The sequence below is a fragment of the Leptonotus elevatus genome, chromosome 3, assembly GCF_054856555.1.
Source record: "Leptonotus elevatus isolate MCC_2025b chromosome 3, RoL_Lele_1.0, whole genome shotgun sequence".
In the NCBI taxonomy this organism is placed as follows: Eukaryota; Metazoa; Chordata; class Actinopteri; order Syngnathiformes; family Syngnathidae; genus Leptonotus; species Leptonotus elevatus.
In genome coordinates, this window is record NC_141241.1 from 29169616 (window position 1) to 29187111 (window position 17496).

Here is a 17496-nt window from a genome sequence, read left to right on the forward strand (position 1 = left end):
TTTTTTGGGAATAGCATCGCCATGGTAACTGGGAATTCTTATAAAAATAATGCCGCAGCGAGTCAGATCGAGCCGCATCGTTTGATACCTCTTTTGTCCCGGTGCGATCTACGGTTCGGGCCGCATTTTTGCGGAAAAGTCGGTGGAAGATAATATAAAAAAAAAAATAATAAACCCTTTTCTAGGGTGGATAGTAATATGTGCCTGCTTGCTCCGCAAGCAGCAGCTTCGCTGCTGCTTGCTCCGCTTAGCAGGCCCATAATAAGAAGAATAATATTAAACCCTTTTTTCTAGGATAGTAATATGTGCCTGCTTGCTCCGCAAGCAGCAGCTTCGCTGCTGCTTGCTCCGCTTAGCAGGCCCATAATAAACCCCTTTTCTAGGATAGTAATATGTGCCTGCTTGCTCCGCTTAGCAGGCCCATAATAAACCCTTTTCTAGGGTGGATAGTAATATGTGCCTGCTTGCTCCGCTTAGCAGGCCCATAATTAAGGAATGAAAGCTCTCCCCCCTGTGCGGGTTCAAAGACAGTGAGCAAAGGGGTGAAAGTCGCCTTTCTTGCATCAGTTAGAGCGTGACTAATTAAGGTCTGAGTGCTGGGAACCAAAAAATATATTTCCAAAAGTTTCACTTCAACTCGTCACCATGGCCACAATCTTTGCTCACTAGACATCAAATTCGCACATTTTGTAGCCACAAGCCTCTGCTTTCTGAAGAACTAAGTTTTATTTGGCTAAGGTGTCATTTAGTACCTTTATTTTCACTTTAAGCGAGGAGAAGTCGCACATTTTTGATCTCTTTTCAATGTAATTTTCGCCGTTTTTGCCTCTTCATTTTCGATCAATCATAAGTTTTCAACCTGCTCTCATTTGGTCATTTTTCATCCGATTAAAAAACTGAGAACATGCTCGCGTTCCCCAAACCCTTGCCGTTCTAACGAGCCATTTCTGGAATCTGCATCTTCAACCGTTAAGTCGCGAGAGGCTTTTGTTTGAGGTGAGCGTAATCCTATACAAATCAATGGAGTGTTGGTGCGTGACGTCTCCTCACAACTTAAAATCAAATGTGTGTGCGTGAATGTGCATGTTTTGTAAAGGGGCAGTGAGATACTGTTAATTATGGTAGATTCCACATTTCTTGAGCGATTTCAATGGTTTGAATTTTAAACTGTTCAGCTCATTGAAATGTTACTTAAAATCAAATGTGTGTGCGTGAATGTGCATGTTTCTTAAAGGGGCAGTAACATATTGTTGATTATGGTTAACTTTTACATTTCTTGAGCGATTTCAATGGTTTAAATTTTAAACTGTTCAGCTCATTGAAATGTTGGTTAAAATAAAATGTGTGTGCGTGAATGTGCATATTTCTTAAAGGGACAGTAAGATACTTTATTTGATCTTGATTATGGTTAACTTGCACATTTCTTGAGCGATTTCAATGGTTGAATTTTTAAACTGTTCAGCTCATTGAAATGTTAGTTAAAATCAAATGTATGCGCGTGAATGTGCATGTTTCTTAAAGGGGCAGTAATACTTTTAGTAGATTATGGTTAACTTCCACATTTCTTGACCGATTTCAACGGTTGAAATTTTAAACTGTTCAGCTCATTGAAAAGAGTTGCAAGAGTTAGCAGGCCCATTCAAAATTTCCGCGGGAATTTTTCTAGTTATTATATCATCTTCCACGATTTTTCCGCAAAAATGCGGCCCGTACCGTAGATCGCACCGGCACGAATGAGGTATCAAACGATGCGGCTCGATCTGACTCGGTGCGGCATTATTTTTCTAAGAATTCCCAGTTACCATGGCGACGCTATTCCCAAAAAACTCCCAAATAAAGTCCCATAGGAATGAATGGGAATCCGAAAGAGATCAACTCCAATCAAGCACCTTTTTCAAAGACACGCTGCGCGCGCATACGTTGACCGACCGATATGAATTTTAGCTCATTTTGTTGGAATTTTTGTCATCTTTAGCTCAGTGTCAAAAAAAAAATTAAGGAATGAAAGCTCTCCCCCCTGTGAGGGTTCAAAGACAGTGAGCAAAGGGGGAAAGTCGCCTATTTAGAGTGTGACTAATTAAGGCTTCAGTGACGGGAACCAAAAAATCTATTTCCAAAAGTTTCACTTCAACTCGTCACCATGGCCACAATCTTTGCTCACTAGACATCAAATTCGCACATTTTGTAGCCACAAGCCTCTGCTTTCTGAAAAACTAAGTTTTATTTGGCTAAGGTGTCATTTAGTACCTTTATTTTCACTTTAAGCGAGGAGAAGTCGGACTTTGGCGCCTATCTCCTCCATGTTAATTTCGCCGTTTTTTCCCTCTTCATTTTCGATCAATCATAAGTTTTCAACCTGCTCTCATTTGGTCATTTTTCATCCGATTAAAAAACTGAGAACATGCTCGCGTTCCCAAAACCCTTGCCGTTCTAACAAGCCATTTCTGGAATCTGCATCTTCAACCGTTAAGTCGTGAGAGGCTTTTGTTTGAGGTGAGCGTAATCCTATACAAATCAATGGAATGTTGGTGCGTGACGTCTCCTAACAACTTAAAATCAAATGTGTGTGCGTGAATGTGCATGTTTTGTAAAGGGGCAGTGAGATACTGTTGATTATGGTAGATTCCACATTTCTTGACCGATTTCAATGGTTTGAATTTTAAACTGTTCAGCTCATTGAAATGTTACTTAAAATCAAATGTGTGTGCGTGAATGTGCATGTTTCTTAAAGTGGCAGTAACATACTGTTGATTATGGTTAACTTTTACATTTCTTGAGCGATTTCAATGGTTGAAATTTTAAACTGTTCAGCTCATTGAAATGTTGGTTAAAATCAAATGTGTGTGCGTGAATGTGCATATTTCTTAAAGGGACAGTAAGATACTTTATTTGATCTTGATTATGGTTAACTTCCACATTTCTTGACCGATTTCAATGGTTGAAAGTTTAAACTGTTCAGCTCATTGAAAAGAGTTAGCAGGCCCATTCAAAATTTCCGCGGGAATTTTTCTAGTTCATATCTATTGTCATGACGATAAAGCCACTCCGTTCCCAGTAGTGTTAATTTCATCCGACATTTTTAAATTCAGTGTCAGTTTTAGTCCAGTTTCAATCACACTTTTTTACAATAGTCAACCTCATCCTGGCTTTATTTAGTTAACTTTTAGTGGTCTATAAATCTAGGTTTTTAAGCATTTAAATCTAGCATTTAATCTTTTCATCTAGTTTTAGTCAACTGTCAATGTTTTATTCTAGTTTTAGTCAGGACAATCATTGTTAATTTTTTTGTCAGCAGTTTATGTTGAACATTTCGGATCTAAAACTATTTCATATAAAATTTTCTCTCATCTTTTTTATGAAAAACTATTTCACACACAATTACAGTGGCTACTATGGCTCCATGCTACAAGCTATAGTAAATTAGCCAGCATTAGTTAGCAGTCATTATTGTTAGAATGTTATAGCCGTTGGATTAATGTTACGTTACTATAACTACAATTTACTTCTTCTTCTTCTTTTTTTTCCTTTCACCGTGAATCCACCTTTGTCCCATGTGTTGGTGCATGTTGCACTCGCTAGCTGCAGATTTGAAAGGGGGCGTGTCATTGTGTGTCACATGACAGTGTCACAGTGACAGAGAAGCAGCGATAGGATTTAACAAAATCATACACACCTTGCACGCAAGGGAGTGTTACACAAAAAGAAAAACTGTAGTTGAAACATCCACATAATTGTAAATAGTACCACAGTTGCACACATTTGTAAATAGTTTGCCAAATTGTTGTGTCAAATTGTTACATTGTTGAATGTAAATAAACGTATTTTGCTATCAAAAACACTTTTTCATTGTTGGTGGTAGTGTTTTACATAAGTAAAGCACTGTTAAGATGTTTGTGGCATCATTCATGGAAAAAAAAGGTGTCAAATTCACTAGAGTGCATGAAATAATATCGTTTCACTAAAAGCTTGATTTCTCCGTATTTTGGTCCAAAACAAGAGCATTTGGGTGAAACTAACCATTTTCTATTGTTGATTACTGAAAAACGGAATAAGTTAGAAACAAACTTTTTTGTTCTGATGAAAGATGAGAGTTCAATCTTTCATTTGGTAGTATGTGTGTTTTTGTTAGTCCAAACACAACATTTTCTGTGGACCTTGAAAGATCAGTCAAAATGCTTAAATCGGCTGGCACCCACAGCATCCCTTTTCTGAAAACGTCTGGCAGTCAAAGAGTTAATGTGATTTTCCTGTGGTTCTTTCTCAGAATGGACTTTGATGACGAGGATGGAGAGGGACCTAGCAAATTTTCAAGGTGAGAAAAATTTATGCAGTGATCTTCATTGACATTCTGCGCATCTTGTTGCAACCCAGTAGACACTGTTATAAAGTGGGCTACAATTTAAGGTTTACAGAAGATATATCATATGTGTCGCTCGTTTTGCTCAGTTATTGCTACGAATCTTGTAAGTGGATTAATAAAATCATTAAGTCAAAATTTATCGGAAAAGACTTGCAGATACTCTGTTTTATAAATGGTTTGTCTGATCACTTCATAAACCATTTAATTCCATTAATTAAGAGCACAATGGTCATCTTTTAATTTTTGTTTTGTATTTCAGCTGTCCTAGTGCATTTAAATGTTCTCACCTTGTTTTCTTTTCCCCCCTTTTTATTTGTCGCCTCCAAATCCATAGGTTATAAGTATATTATTCATCAGCAGAAATCTCCACAGTGGTTTCTTGTAAGGCACTTGATGGCAGTGTAGAGGACAAGCTGCTCTGTGCTGATCACAAGAGGAAACTAGACTCTTTGTGTTTGCCAGTTGCATTACATGTCTAAAAAAATGTCCACCTATACTGTAAAAGTTTGTCAGACTGTCAGACCCAGTGCAAGTAGGTCAGTGACACATAACGGCCGACTAGTAGAAAGGGAGGAAAAGGTGACCTGTGCACTGTTTGAGTTGTATTGGTGTAAGGGATGATTGTCCATGTAATGGTGACACACAAGCTTGCTGTAACTTTCTCATTCACTGACAGCAGGAAATTAGAGATTAGAGTTCTGGTTTTTACAGGGTCGATAACGATGCCGATTATTAGTAGTTAAGAAGGTCGATAACCGATATCTGAAGCTGATATTCATTTTCAGTAAAAAAAAAAAAAAAAGGGGGGGGATACTGGCTTCAAAATTGTTTAAAATATAAATGCCAATCTTGACTCTGTTGAAATGTCATAAAGCATGTTTATTGAACAATTTTTCAGACTTTTCAAAATGTCAAATGTTTTTCTTTTTTTTATGTTAGACAATTGACAATCTTTTAAGTTATATATATATATATATATATATATATATATATATATATATATATATATATATATATATATATATATATATATACAGTGCTGCTCAAAAGTTTGTGAACCCTCCAGGCATGGTCAGATTTTTTGCATAAAATATAAAAATAACCTTATTAAATGTTTAGTCATACCCCAATCTACAATGCTGACATTGAAAATAATGGACTTCAACAGAAAGAATGATAATATTGTCATTCATTATTGAGCAAAAGTTGTTGATTTAAGAAAAAGTCAGATTTCATAGGTGCATAAGTATGTGAACCTCTCACTTAATCAGACATTGCACCTCCTTTTGGAATGATAACTTCATCCAAACACTTTCTTTAGTGACTTATCAGTCTTTCACATCTACTTTGGGGGAATTTTGCCACTCTTCCTTGCAAAATGCAGCCAGTTGAGAGAGGTTGGATGAGCGTGTAGCATAAACTGCCCGCTTCAGGTCCCGCCATAGTATTTTAAAATAATTTAAGTCAGGATTTTGACTGGGCTCATCCAGAACATGAATCTTGTTCTTCAGCCATTCCTTTGTTGTATTTCTGGAATGCTTTTGATTATTGTCATGTTGCATGATCCATCTTCTACCAGGCTGTAACATCACAAAGGACGGCTTCAGGTTATGTTCCAGGATTTCACAATATTCTTCTGAATTCATGATTCCCTAGATTATGTGGAGTTGTCCAGGTCCTGAGGATGAAAAGCCAGCCCAGAATTTAACATTCTCACCCCCATGCTTCACTCTAGGGTGAAGGTTCTTTTGCTGGTATGCAATGTTGACTTTTCACCAATGTTGACTTTTCACCAAACATAAATTTTGGACTTATCTGTCCACAGAAGGGACTTCCAAAAAACTTCAGTGGTGTCCAGGTACTCGCAGGCAAAGTTGAGATGGGCAGCTTTGATCTATTTTGTGAGCAGAGGCTTCTGCCTAACAAGCCTTCCATGAAAGCCTTGTCGATTTACTTTTCTTCTAATTGTTGAAGCATGCACGTGTCCCAGATGCAGCAAAAGATGTCTGCAAATCCCTTGATGTGATGTACGAGTTGGCTTTTTACCTGAATTATCATTTTTCTTGTGGTTCTTGCTGATATTTTTAGAAGGGTGTCCACTTCGAGGCAGGATTGTAGTAATGTTCAGTGTTCTCTAGTTGCAGATGATCTGCTTTTTTTTAGATTACTTTATAGCTTTCCCCAGACAGATGTGCTGTCACTACCCACTTCCTGAGATCCCCTGAGATTTCACCAAGTGAAAATATTATTTTCATCCAAATACCTGATTATTCAATAGAATTTTCCGTAAGATATTTGAATACCTAAATATTATGCAGAACTAGAGGGGACTGCAACCCTCAGTGCTATACTGTACTGTACAAAATATAAATGGATAATGAAAGAGATGACCTGACACTTGGGGAGGACTGGCCATCGGTAATTTCATGAGTTTCCCAAATGCCCAGGTCATTCACAGCGACGAATCCAATTGCGATGACTTGATATCGGTCGAACAATGAATCGGCACATTGGACACTGCACCACCGCTCCCCGGAAAAAGTTCAGGCTCAGGATTTTTTTAAACTTTAAGCCCTGCATGAGACGCATTGAGGTTGTTGGCAATACCCAGCCCTAATTGACACTCTTTAAAAATGCATGTATAAATATGTTGATTGGCCATATGCTGTTTTCAAACTGTCACTGAACGCAACCACACTTCACAGACAGACAGATAGTCATGCAATGAGGTAAAGTTTTGCATGCTAACAAAGCTGTTGTTGTTGTAACATGGAATGGGGCGAGAAGGATCAAATTATGCTTATGAAAAGCAACATTTCCCATGGTAGCTCATTTCACCTACACACACGCATGCACAAATAATGATATGAGGATGACGATGCGTGACATCAATTGCAAAATGAACTTTTATCCCAGTCACAAGTTTAGCCGTGTATATTGTGTATGGTGTTTAAATAGTCAATTGGTGGGAGGGAGATTTGTTTGGAAGGTTTAACTCACATTGTAGCGGTCTAGCAAGAAGCTCCAGCATAGCATGCATGCTGCAGGACTCTTAGATCAAACTTTTTTTTGTTAAAGATAAATCGGTCAAAGCCAAGTATGTTCCAAACAGTGACTACCGGTCACCACTTCCGCCTTTCGTCCGTGAAGCATTTTAAACTGGCCGGAGTGGCCGCGTGTGGAGGACACAACATAGGCAGTTCCCCGCCTCAGCGACATACAGCTCTAATATGGTAAACAACGGCGTGTTGCTCTCTCTCTCTGTCCCTCTGTCTGTCTGTCCATCTGTCCCTCGCTCTCTCGCTCTTTCTCTCATCGTAGGAATTGTAATCCCTTGAAATAATCACCATTTTTAATAAATGTACCTGTAATAAGATAACAGGTTTTTTTTTCCTGTACTGTAACGGCATTCTGAATACGCAGTGTTTCCCACAGATTTGAAATCTACTTGGGTGGGTGGCTTCCCGGGGGGAGAAGGGTGCGTGGGGTGGGGCGGGAAAAAATGTATAGTCATTTTACACTTCATATCTTGCACTTTTTCCAATTCACACATCCTCACCATGCACGCACACACACACGCAGAGCTACTGGTGGCTAACTGTAGGTAACTGCAGCTCCGAAACGAGCGCACCGTATTTGGCGCATGCATGCTAAAAACAAATGGTAGCACGTATGCTAAAATACGGTATCAAGCATTCTACCATGTGTAGTACTATTGAATTTATTTATCTCACGGTACTCATGTTATTCGTTGCTGTGCACTTTAACAGGCATTCACAGTCCATTCACACGGTGCGGCCTCCCAGTTTGTTTTGGTGGATCGCTCCAATGCAGCGGTTGGATCCTCGCAGAATGATGGCAAGCCCCGACGTTTTCTTGCTTCCTCACCTTCCAATCCATGGATTCATTGATGTGGAATTATCTCGCGGCTGCTCTATTCCCATGTACAACTGCGTAACTGATAGATTGCAGTTTAAAATGTGCCTTGTAAGCATGTCTCGACTTTAAGCTGATGCCATTTACGGAGTTCCGCCGGAGTTCGAGTCGTCTCCGTGGACAACGCCCGGTCTCTACACATCTCTACACGCTCTGTCCTGGCCGGGGTCGACGGCTCCCCTCTTTGGTAGAGGTTTTCATGCATGCCAGATCCACCATACCAGCATCTATCGAAATTCAAGCACTATCTGCTTCTTCCTCTGATCGTTGAAGGCTGATGTCTGTGGATCTCACTCTGCTTCATCTATCCTTCCTTCCTTTCCTCAGTCTTTCCTTTGGTCTCTTGAGGTCTCCCTAAATTGTTGGAATTTAGATGTTTCTGTTGTTGGTGAAAAATTCTGGTTGGTAACCCGGTAGATAGTAGGTGATGTCTGTTTGGTGCTGGATTTCACTTTCCTTTCTTTTCTTTGATCCTTCCTCGGGTCTCCTGACAACCTCACGACACTAGCTGGATTCTGAAGTATTCCGTTTAGGTGAACGGTATGGGATTTTTAATAGGTTTTAGGTGAATTAATGAGTACACACTCAAACGCACGTACATATGCACACACGCACCCGCACATGCATACACTCACGCACATACTCACGCACATACAAAAAAAAAGAAGAAAAAGAGAGACAAAAAAGAGAGAGAGCAATGATGAGGACATGTCGAATTGGTAAGATTACCGAATGAACAATACTAAGCTCTCTTTAAGTTATTATTATTATTATTATTTTAAGAATTATGGGGGTTTATTTTATATTTTTCCCTGCATTTCAATTGCCGTCAATTATGTGGGTTTTCAATTTTGGCCAGTCCTTGAGTCCTGTGAGTAGCGGCGGTCAACTGTAGTGTGAATATAAAAGATGTTTAAATTACAAATTTAAACCAATTAGAATTTTAAACCGATCTAATCGGCTTGATCGTGATAGGCCCATAATAAGTATTTTATGCATGATCGGCGATCCCCTGTAATGTCATTATTTGCCCGATCGATCAATAATGTAATTGATCGGATTTGCGAAATCGGACATTATGGCCAAAACAACCTCGTGCTTGCGTGCCGTGGAGCGGAAGCGGAAAGGCTTTGCGCCGAGAGGCAAAAGTTTCACCTTCGCGCCCTCGACCATCCAATCACAAAGTAATAGCCTTTGTGTATTTTTTTGGGGGGGATTGATAAAAAGTCTGAAAGACATTTTATTTATGTCAAATAAAAGAAGTACACCGATATCTCCTACTCCTGAACAATACTGTATTTAAACAGTAAACATTACCTTACCAAAACAACTGAGAATGCCCCCCAAAAGAAAATCATAATCTGCATACTACAAGCTGCAAGTAGTGAACCTTCATTGTGTTAGCATATCTTACACCTATTCAAGTTCTCTATTCTTTTAATAATGTTATGACTTGCCTTCCAAGATGACGTAATGTTTGTTTTTGGTCAAGTAGTTTGTAAAATAAATTACCCGCCAAAAATGAGAATTATACTCTAGTGCGATTTATGTATGTTTTTTTTCTACCTAATTGTGCATTTTTGGCCTAGCCTAAATGTAATACTCTGGAGCGACTTATAGTCAGAAAAAATACGGTAAGTAGCATTAACTTCCGGCGATGCACATTCAGCCAATCACAAATGCAACGAGCAGGAAGGCATGTTGTATGAACGAACACGTAACTACAGAGACGCTCTAAACTTATACAAGAATACCATATAAACTATGACCATATTGAACGTTGAGTTGAGCTATTCTCACAAGGGAATTACTGAGAAATGAAAGTCAATGCAGTTTGCGTAGATAGGTGTGGATTTCTGCCGGAGCCAAACACAAAGCATCCTGTGCAGATAGTGGACAAAAAAAGCCAGCTTAGCCTGCAGCAACAGAATGTGAAGCAACATAGCTGGTAAGTTAAGCGTATGGACGTGTTATAAACCAAGATATCAATAGTATATAGCATTAGTTTAAGGAAAACCTGAATGACTTTCATACATTTTATCCATTAATGTCAGAAAAAGGTATAAACATGTAAACATTACATGTTAATATTTATTGTTTATCAGCATTTTTGTAAATATAATTTTATAGTTAACTTTTTCCCTTAAATGTATTTCATCGGTTGTCAATTAGATGTGGAATTGCGCTATGACAGGGGTTAGTTAGACTGTAGAGTAAATATACAAGTTGTTTAACTAAATAGTTCTCCATCTTGGAGATAAACAGTTTTTTTTCTAAACTTGCTGAATTACCCCAAAAATCCTCAACGTATAAAGCCTTTTTAAATTTATTTAAAAAAATATTTTTATCAAATAAACAACAAATAAACAAGTTATTTAAATAGACATATTGTGCCATCTTATGATCGATTCGGTGATCGGAAATCATTTCTTTTAAAACTCACTAACCGGCGATCATGATTGGCCCCAAAAATGCTGATCATGTAAAACCTAGTTTAAATAGATATATAATTCCACCTTCTGATCGAATCATTGATCGGCAGGGTTGGGAGGGTTACTTTTAAAATGTATTCTGTTACAGTTACAAGTTACCTGCTAAAAAATGTAGTTAGTAACTAGTGCTGTCAAAGTTAAAGCGTTAATTGATTAATTAATCACAAAAAAATTCTCAATAATCATGAATTAACGCAGATTAATTGCACTATTAATTTCGACAATAGATTATCCTTTAACGTGACAGCGGATGGTTACGTTTAAGGTAGCACAGGTTGTGTTTGAGCAATAAACATAATTTCATGCATTAAAGTAAAGCATTTAATGAATGTTTGCGTATCACATTTAGAATATTTGTTCTTGTCAAAATATCGGAGTCATTTTTTTCCATTTAAAAATTTAGTAATTAACAGTAAATGTCCTCATAACAGTAAATGTCAAAATAATTAACACATCACCTATAATCTTCAAATTTGGCAGGAAAAAATGTAGATAAGAAAAGCCTTTTTTACTAAGCGATTAATCGTGATTAATCAAAATTAATTAATTAATTAATTACAAAATGTAATCGTTTGACAGCTCTATTAATAACGTAATCCAAGTACCATAATATTAAAGTAATGTAACAATTACTTTTGGATTACTCCAATACCAAGTATGCTCATGAAGTCAAAATAAAAATAAATATCACCGCGATTTATATTTCTTCTATACAGTGCGCCCCTGCTATTTGCAGGTGATAAGGACCCGGGCAGCCTACCAATAGCAAAAATCCTTGTATAATTGGCAACCATTTAAATTCATGTAGCGTATAGATATGGAAAAATCCTTGTATAATTGGCAACCATTTAAATTCATGGAGCGTATAGATATGGTGACAGACAGGCAGGCAGGCAGGCAGACAGACAGACAGACAGAAAGATAGACAGACAGACAGACAGACAATCACGAGTTTAGCCATATTGTGTATTGTGAATTAGTGGATATTTGTTCGGATGATGTAACTCACATTAGGGTGTTTCAAGCACATTTGGACTAATATTTCAAGGCTCATAGCATTTTTTTTATGACAATGTCAACACATAAATTAGAAAATGAAAGATTAGACTCTATTCTTTCAGTACTTGTAGTTATTCGTGTGCGTGCGTGTGTGTGTGTGCGTGCGCACGCGCGCACATGTGTACACATTCATTACATCATTGCTTCTGTTTATAAAGTCTAATAATCTCCACCATATTTTCTCTCTGTTTTGACGCTTTTTGTAGTAGAATTAACATGGCACTATGATCACTTACGACGTGCATGAAAATATATTCAACTAAAATCTGCCATGTTTATATGAGTAAGCATTGCTTCATACAGCGTGAGCTCATCCAAAAGAGATAGAATGCTTCCATCTGCTGGCCATAGTTAGTGGTGTTTTTATTTTTTTTCGGGTCAAATTATGAAACCAGAGCTGTAAAGCTTTTCTCACCTATTGCAAAAACAAAAAAAACCATAGTTAACGGTAATTCAAAGATGATGATGATGATTATCCATCCATCCAATTTCCAAACCGCTTATTCCTTACAAGGGTCGCGGGAGTGCTGAAGCCTATCCTTGCTAGCTTTGGGCAGTAAGTGGGGTACAGCCTGAACTGGATGCCATCACATAGATGAACAACCATTCACAATCACACCATGGGACAGTTTTAGACACTTCAATTAACCTACCATGCACGTTTTTCGGAATGTGTGAGGAAACTGGAGTAACCACGCAGGCACAGGGAGAACATGCAGATTCCACCCAGGAAGGCCGGAGCCCGGACTCGATCTCACGTCCTCTGTAATGGTAGGCGGACGTGCTAACCAGTCAACCACTGTGCCACCATGATGACGATGATGATATTATTATTATTATTATTATTATTATTATTATTATTATTATTATTATTATTATTATTATTATTATTATTATTATTATTATTATTATTATTATTATTATTATTATTATTATTATTATTATTATTATTACTACTACCATAGGTTTCAAGTGGACTTAAACTCAAATATGATGAAAATTGTTACTCTTCACAACTCTGCTTATGCAAAGCCAAACATAAGTGGGCTTATCCATACCCTCACCCTGTGTCCCCCACACTCATTGCTCACTTTGCTCATTTGTTGTGACTTGTAAATATGTATAAAATGTTGATACAATGCAATGATACCGGATCATTAACATTTTGTATTTTCTTGATGTGGCCAAATATGTTTGATCAAATTACATCCTAAATATTAAAACTTTCATACAGTAGTCATCGTTAGCCAGTGTATTGTGAATATTAAATACTACCCCAAATAAAGTCAAGACTTGCATGTCCCAGCTGACTTAAACGAATAATCAAAGACTTACAAAAGCAAAAGATTAACCAGAGCTGCCCACTGTTACGGATTGTCTATATTTTATCACTCAACACTTGTTAGGGTTTGGGAATTCAGGATGAGGACCCAAGTGCAGACACAGGATAGCGTGCAAGTTTTTGAACGTTCAAAGAGTGTTTAGCAGAACAGGGGGGTTGAGTCCAGACAGGGAACACACGGTCCACAGGTGCAGGGTTTCGGCAGTCAGACGAGTACAGACTTGGCCGGTTCAGGCAATCTCGGTGAGTAACGTGACAAAGGGAGTGTTCAGTTTCATTTTTCAGTCACACGTGGCAGTAGCGATTTGAAATTCAATTTCCTGCATTGAGCAGCTTTATGCTACATTCAAAAGCGGGGGGAGGCATTTCAGGCGGCGCGATTGCATTGTAGTAAGTGTACTTGTACCGAGAAAGCAATAGTGTTTGGCACCCATTAGCCAAAGCTATTTAGCACAACCACCAGATTGCCACTAAAAAAGAAGAAGTGCTAAAACACGTACCTCAAAAAAAGGCACTGCTGGAGAAAATAGTGCCCAGGCTGTATAGTCCCAGGAAAAAAGTGGAAGTACTTGGTGGTGGTGTCTATTGTTGACTCGCTAAAGTGCTGTTCACCAAGCAATACACCTCCTCTCCGGTGTGCGCGAATGCACGAATGAGCGGCATACGTTCCAAAAAAAACTTGACGCGGTGAAACGCTAGCGAAGGAAGCGAGGCGCAACGCTTTAACCGCTTTTGGTGTGAAATTAGCATTAATCTACAAAGTACAAAACAAATCATGTTGGTTGTACTAAAGAAATGGTTTGCCTAATTGGAGACATTTTGTGGGATTTATGCAGTGATGTCTGAGTTGAAATAACTAAAAAAAAAAAAAAAAGTAAATTGTTACCTAAATTTTTTAAAGTTGAGCCAACAATTACGTGTGAATAGAGGGGAGATGTTTAACGGAACTAACTACGTAACCAAAATTGTTTGGCTTTGTGTCACTTTGGAGGGAAAAAAAGGGGGTCTGATTGGTTGGCTGCCAGTCCAGGCTTCGACCCTCACCCAAAATCAGCTCAGGATAGGGTCCAGTTCAATTGCAAACCTAGGAGGGTAAGCGGTACAGAAAATGAATGGCTGGATTTATGGATACGGATTGTCCTTCTGGAAATTGACTGTTTTTAATTTCTAGAGGCATGGAGCAGCATTTTGTGATTCCTCACAATTTATTGGACAGCCCCTGAAAACAACTGACTTATTCTGGTGTAAGAAATGTATGATTATTACCCGTCAAAGGAAAAGCTTCCATCTTCTTGTACAATATAAATAGTCAAGGGGTTTCACTGTCATTATTCATTATGCAACATGCATTTCACATATATTCAACAGAGAGGTTTCATCAATCATGATAAATGTTTGTTTTATTTAAAATTGTATTCTAATTAAAACCCTCTCAAGTTTTCTAACAGTTTGTTCTGTATTTTAGAGAGAACCACAGTGAAATTGAGCGACGCAGACGCAATAAAATGACGCAGTACATCACGGAGCTGTCAGACATGGTCCCTACCTGCAGTGCTCTGGCCCGTAAACCTGACAAATTGACCATTCTGCGCATGGCAGTCTCTCATATGAAATCAATGCGGGGAACTGGGAACACATCCACTGACGGGGCTTATAAGCCCTCGTTTCTCACTGAACAGGTACTTTCAGGGAACAACATTGTAAACAACATGTAAAAAAACCACTGACCTACAATATATATCTGCATTGTTATTTGTGTTATCTTGCTAAACCTTGTTTTGCGTAGAGTTGCATATGGTTACAGTCCTCACTCAACTATCTGACATATTTGTTAATGTTAAGATTCAAAACTCAATTGAATCCTCTTTAAAATTTGAGTTGCCTTGAAATTCATTATTGTGTTATTAATGAATGTGTCACAGTGTTTGAATAAATCCATTCATTTATATTTGCAAATTATTTGTTGTACTATAGGAACTGAAGCATCTGATCTTGGAGGCAGCAGATGGCTTTCTGTTTGTGGTGGCGGCGGAGACAGGACGTGTGATCTATGTCTCTGATTCTGTGACACCAGTGTTGAACCACCCGCAGACTGAGTGGTTTGGCAGCACTCTTTATGAACAGGTCCACCCAGATGATGTTGACAAGCTGAGGGAACAGCTCAGTACCTCAGAAAACTCCATGACAGGTAGATACAATTCTGTTTGTATTTGTTAATTTGTTTGTTTCATTCAGTAGTCATTTGGTATTATGATGTTAGAGCTATTCATAGAAAAGACCCTGCCAGTTGGAAAAGCCACTACATATAACCTGAAAGCAGTAAACTATGACTATGACTCTAAATAAATTAACTCTTTCAAACACATTTTATACTGTACTAAGATGTTCGACACTGACTTGACATATAGTATCGTTAAACAAACAAAACAAACTATAAATCTGTTTCCTTAATTTAAAAAAAAGCTCAAGCAGAGCTATCAACTGTTATGGATTGTCCGTATTTTGTTATGGAAATAAATCACTGAACACTGCTGCATGTTTCCATGAGCTGTGGAAGCTAGCGGACGAGTCCAACATTAGCTGAAAGGTAACGAAACAGTAATATTTTTGGAATTAATTAAAGAAGTGAATATTAATGCAATTTTAGATGGAAAACAGCAAAGAAACATTACAGTATTTCAAGAATTTCAAAAGAAAACTCATATGACGTCATCGCACGGTGTCGCTTACTGTTCTTCTTTTTCTTTTAAATTACTGGTGGATCACATCTCTATGGTGTATACCGCCACCTACAGTGGCGGAGTACCCTCTCAATATTCACAAAAGAAGAACAGATGGAAATGGGCATAAGTCGCATGTCCGTTTTACGCATTTTCAGTAAATTTGCTTAATAAAATTGGAAACAATTGGATGGAAACCTGACTAGTAGAATATTGAGAATATTGTATGATCTACAATTGGTGTGATGTGTGCACGAGTGGTGGGAGAGAACGTGGAAGAGAAGGCAAGTGACGAGTTATGAGTGTGAGTGTGCAGCAGGTGTGCTGACCTACAGCGATCAAATATTTTTGCTGCTACTTAAGTGCCATAGCAATTTTTTTGCTGCTGAAATGGGACAGGATAAAGCCCCAGTTGAATAAGCAATATGACGTTAATTTGTATGTCTTTCAATGTCGCTGTCATAAGTCACAGGACCGAGAGGTGTGTTGCCAGCACAACGAGCCAAATAGCCTACAGCAGTCAGATGACAACACTCGAAAAATTAAACAAAAGTGAAGCTACATCACCCGATGATATCCAATACAGTTTTTCCCTAGGAAAGCTTGATAAGCCTGCACTACAAAACACGTCTGCTTAATATTAGATAAAATACACTTGTTCTTAGTGTAAATTTACTAGAAACAAGTGAAATTATCTGACAGTTCAGTAAGATAATTTTACTAACTTAGATTTCTTGAAATAAGAAAAATGTGTAGATCTATATTAATCTTAAAATAAGTTTTAAACACTTATTCTAAGCAACAAACCAGCAATTAAATCTTAAAATAAGCTTTATGTACTTATTTTAAGCAACAGAACAGGCAATTAAATCTTAAAATAAGCCATAAACACTTATTTTTTTTAAAGGTTATTATTTATATAAGGCCTTATTTCAAGTAAATTAAATCTTAAAAAAAGAAGAAGCTTAAAACACTACTGAAACAGAGCATGAAGTGTCAATCTTTATTTGTACTTTAAATTGAGTGTCAAGCAGGGAGATAACTGGCACCATGTTTAATTGCATTTGGTATGACAACCTCCGAGTCTGAGTGTAGACACTCTACCACTAGACCACTGAGCTGGTACTCTGTTTACTGGCAAGAGGAAAAATTAGCTTAGTAAATACGATACGATACGATACGATATACTTTTATTTATATATATATAAATATATTATATAATATAATATAATATTATATTATATATAATATATATATATATTTATATAATATGACAAAAACAGATTTTTACAAGAAAAAAATGCTTACAATAAAGTGCTATATTGTAGGGCTGTGCATTTAATCGAAATTCAATTACAATTTAAATTATTACACTCAATTACAAAATCAGCATATTTGTAAAAAAAAAAGAAAGAAAAAAAGATTAATAATAATTTTGAGTAGTTTGAGTTGTTTAAATGTATACATTTCCACCTATTTTAAATTTTAAAAATTATTAAATTTTGTTTCATCCAAAAAGAACTTGCATAATTATAGTGTTTCAAATAATTTTATTTGTCTGAATATTTTTTACGTTTAAACATTTTC

At 37.4% G+C, this 17496-nt stretch overlaps 1 protein-coding gene across 3 annotated transcripts in view; it reads left to right on the forward strand.

The window, feature by feature from the left end:
* The window catches only part of arnt2 (aryl-hydrocarbon receptor nuclear translocator 2), a 132448-nt gene that overhangs the window by 22667 nt on the left and 92285 nt on the right, over positions 1–17496 (forward strand). The window contains exons 3-5 of one of the 3 annotated variants that reach the window (XM_086071335.1): positions 4265–4312; positions 14655–14868; positions 15164–15377. In XM_086071335.1, the coding sequence (XP_085927461.1) occupies positions 4265–4312; positions 14655–14868; positions 15164–15377 (476 nt within the window). Of the gene's footprint in view, positions 1–4264; positions 4313–8358; positions 8484–11442; positions 12619–14654; positions 14869–15163; positions 15378–17496 lie in introns of those variants that run through there. The other 2 variants (XM_086071336.1, XM_086071337.1) reach the window with 2 other exon arrangements.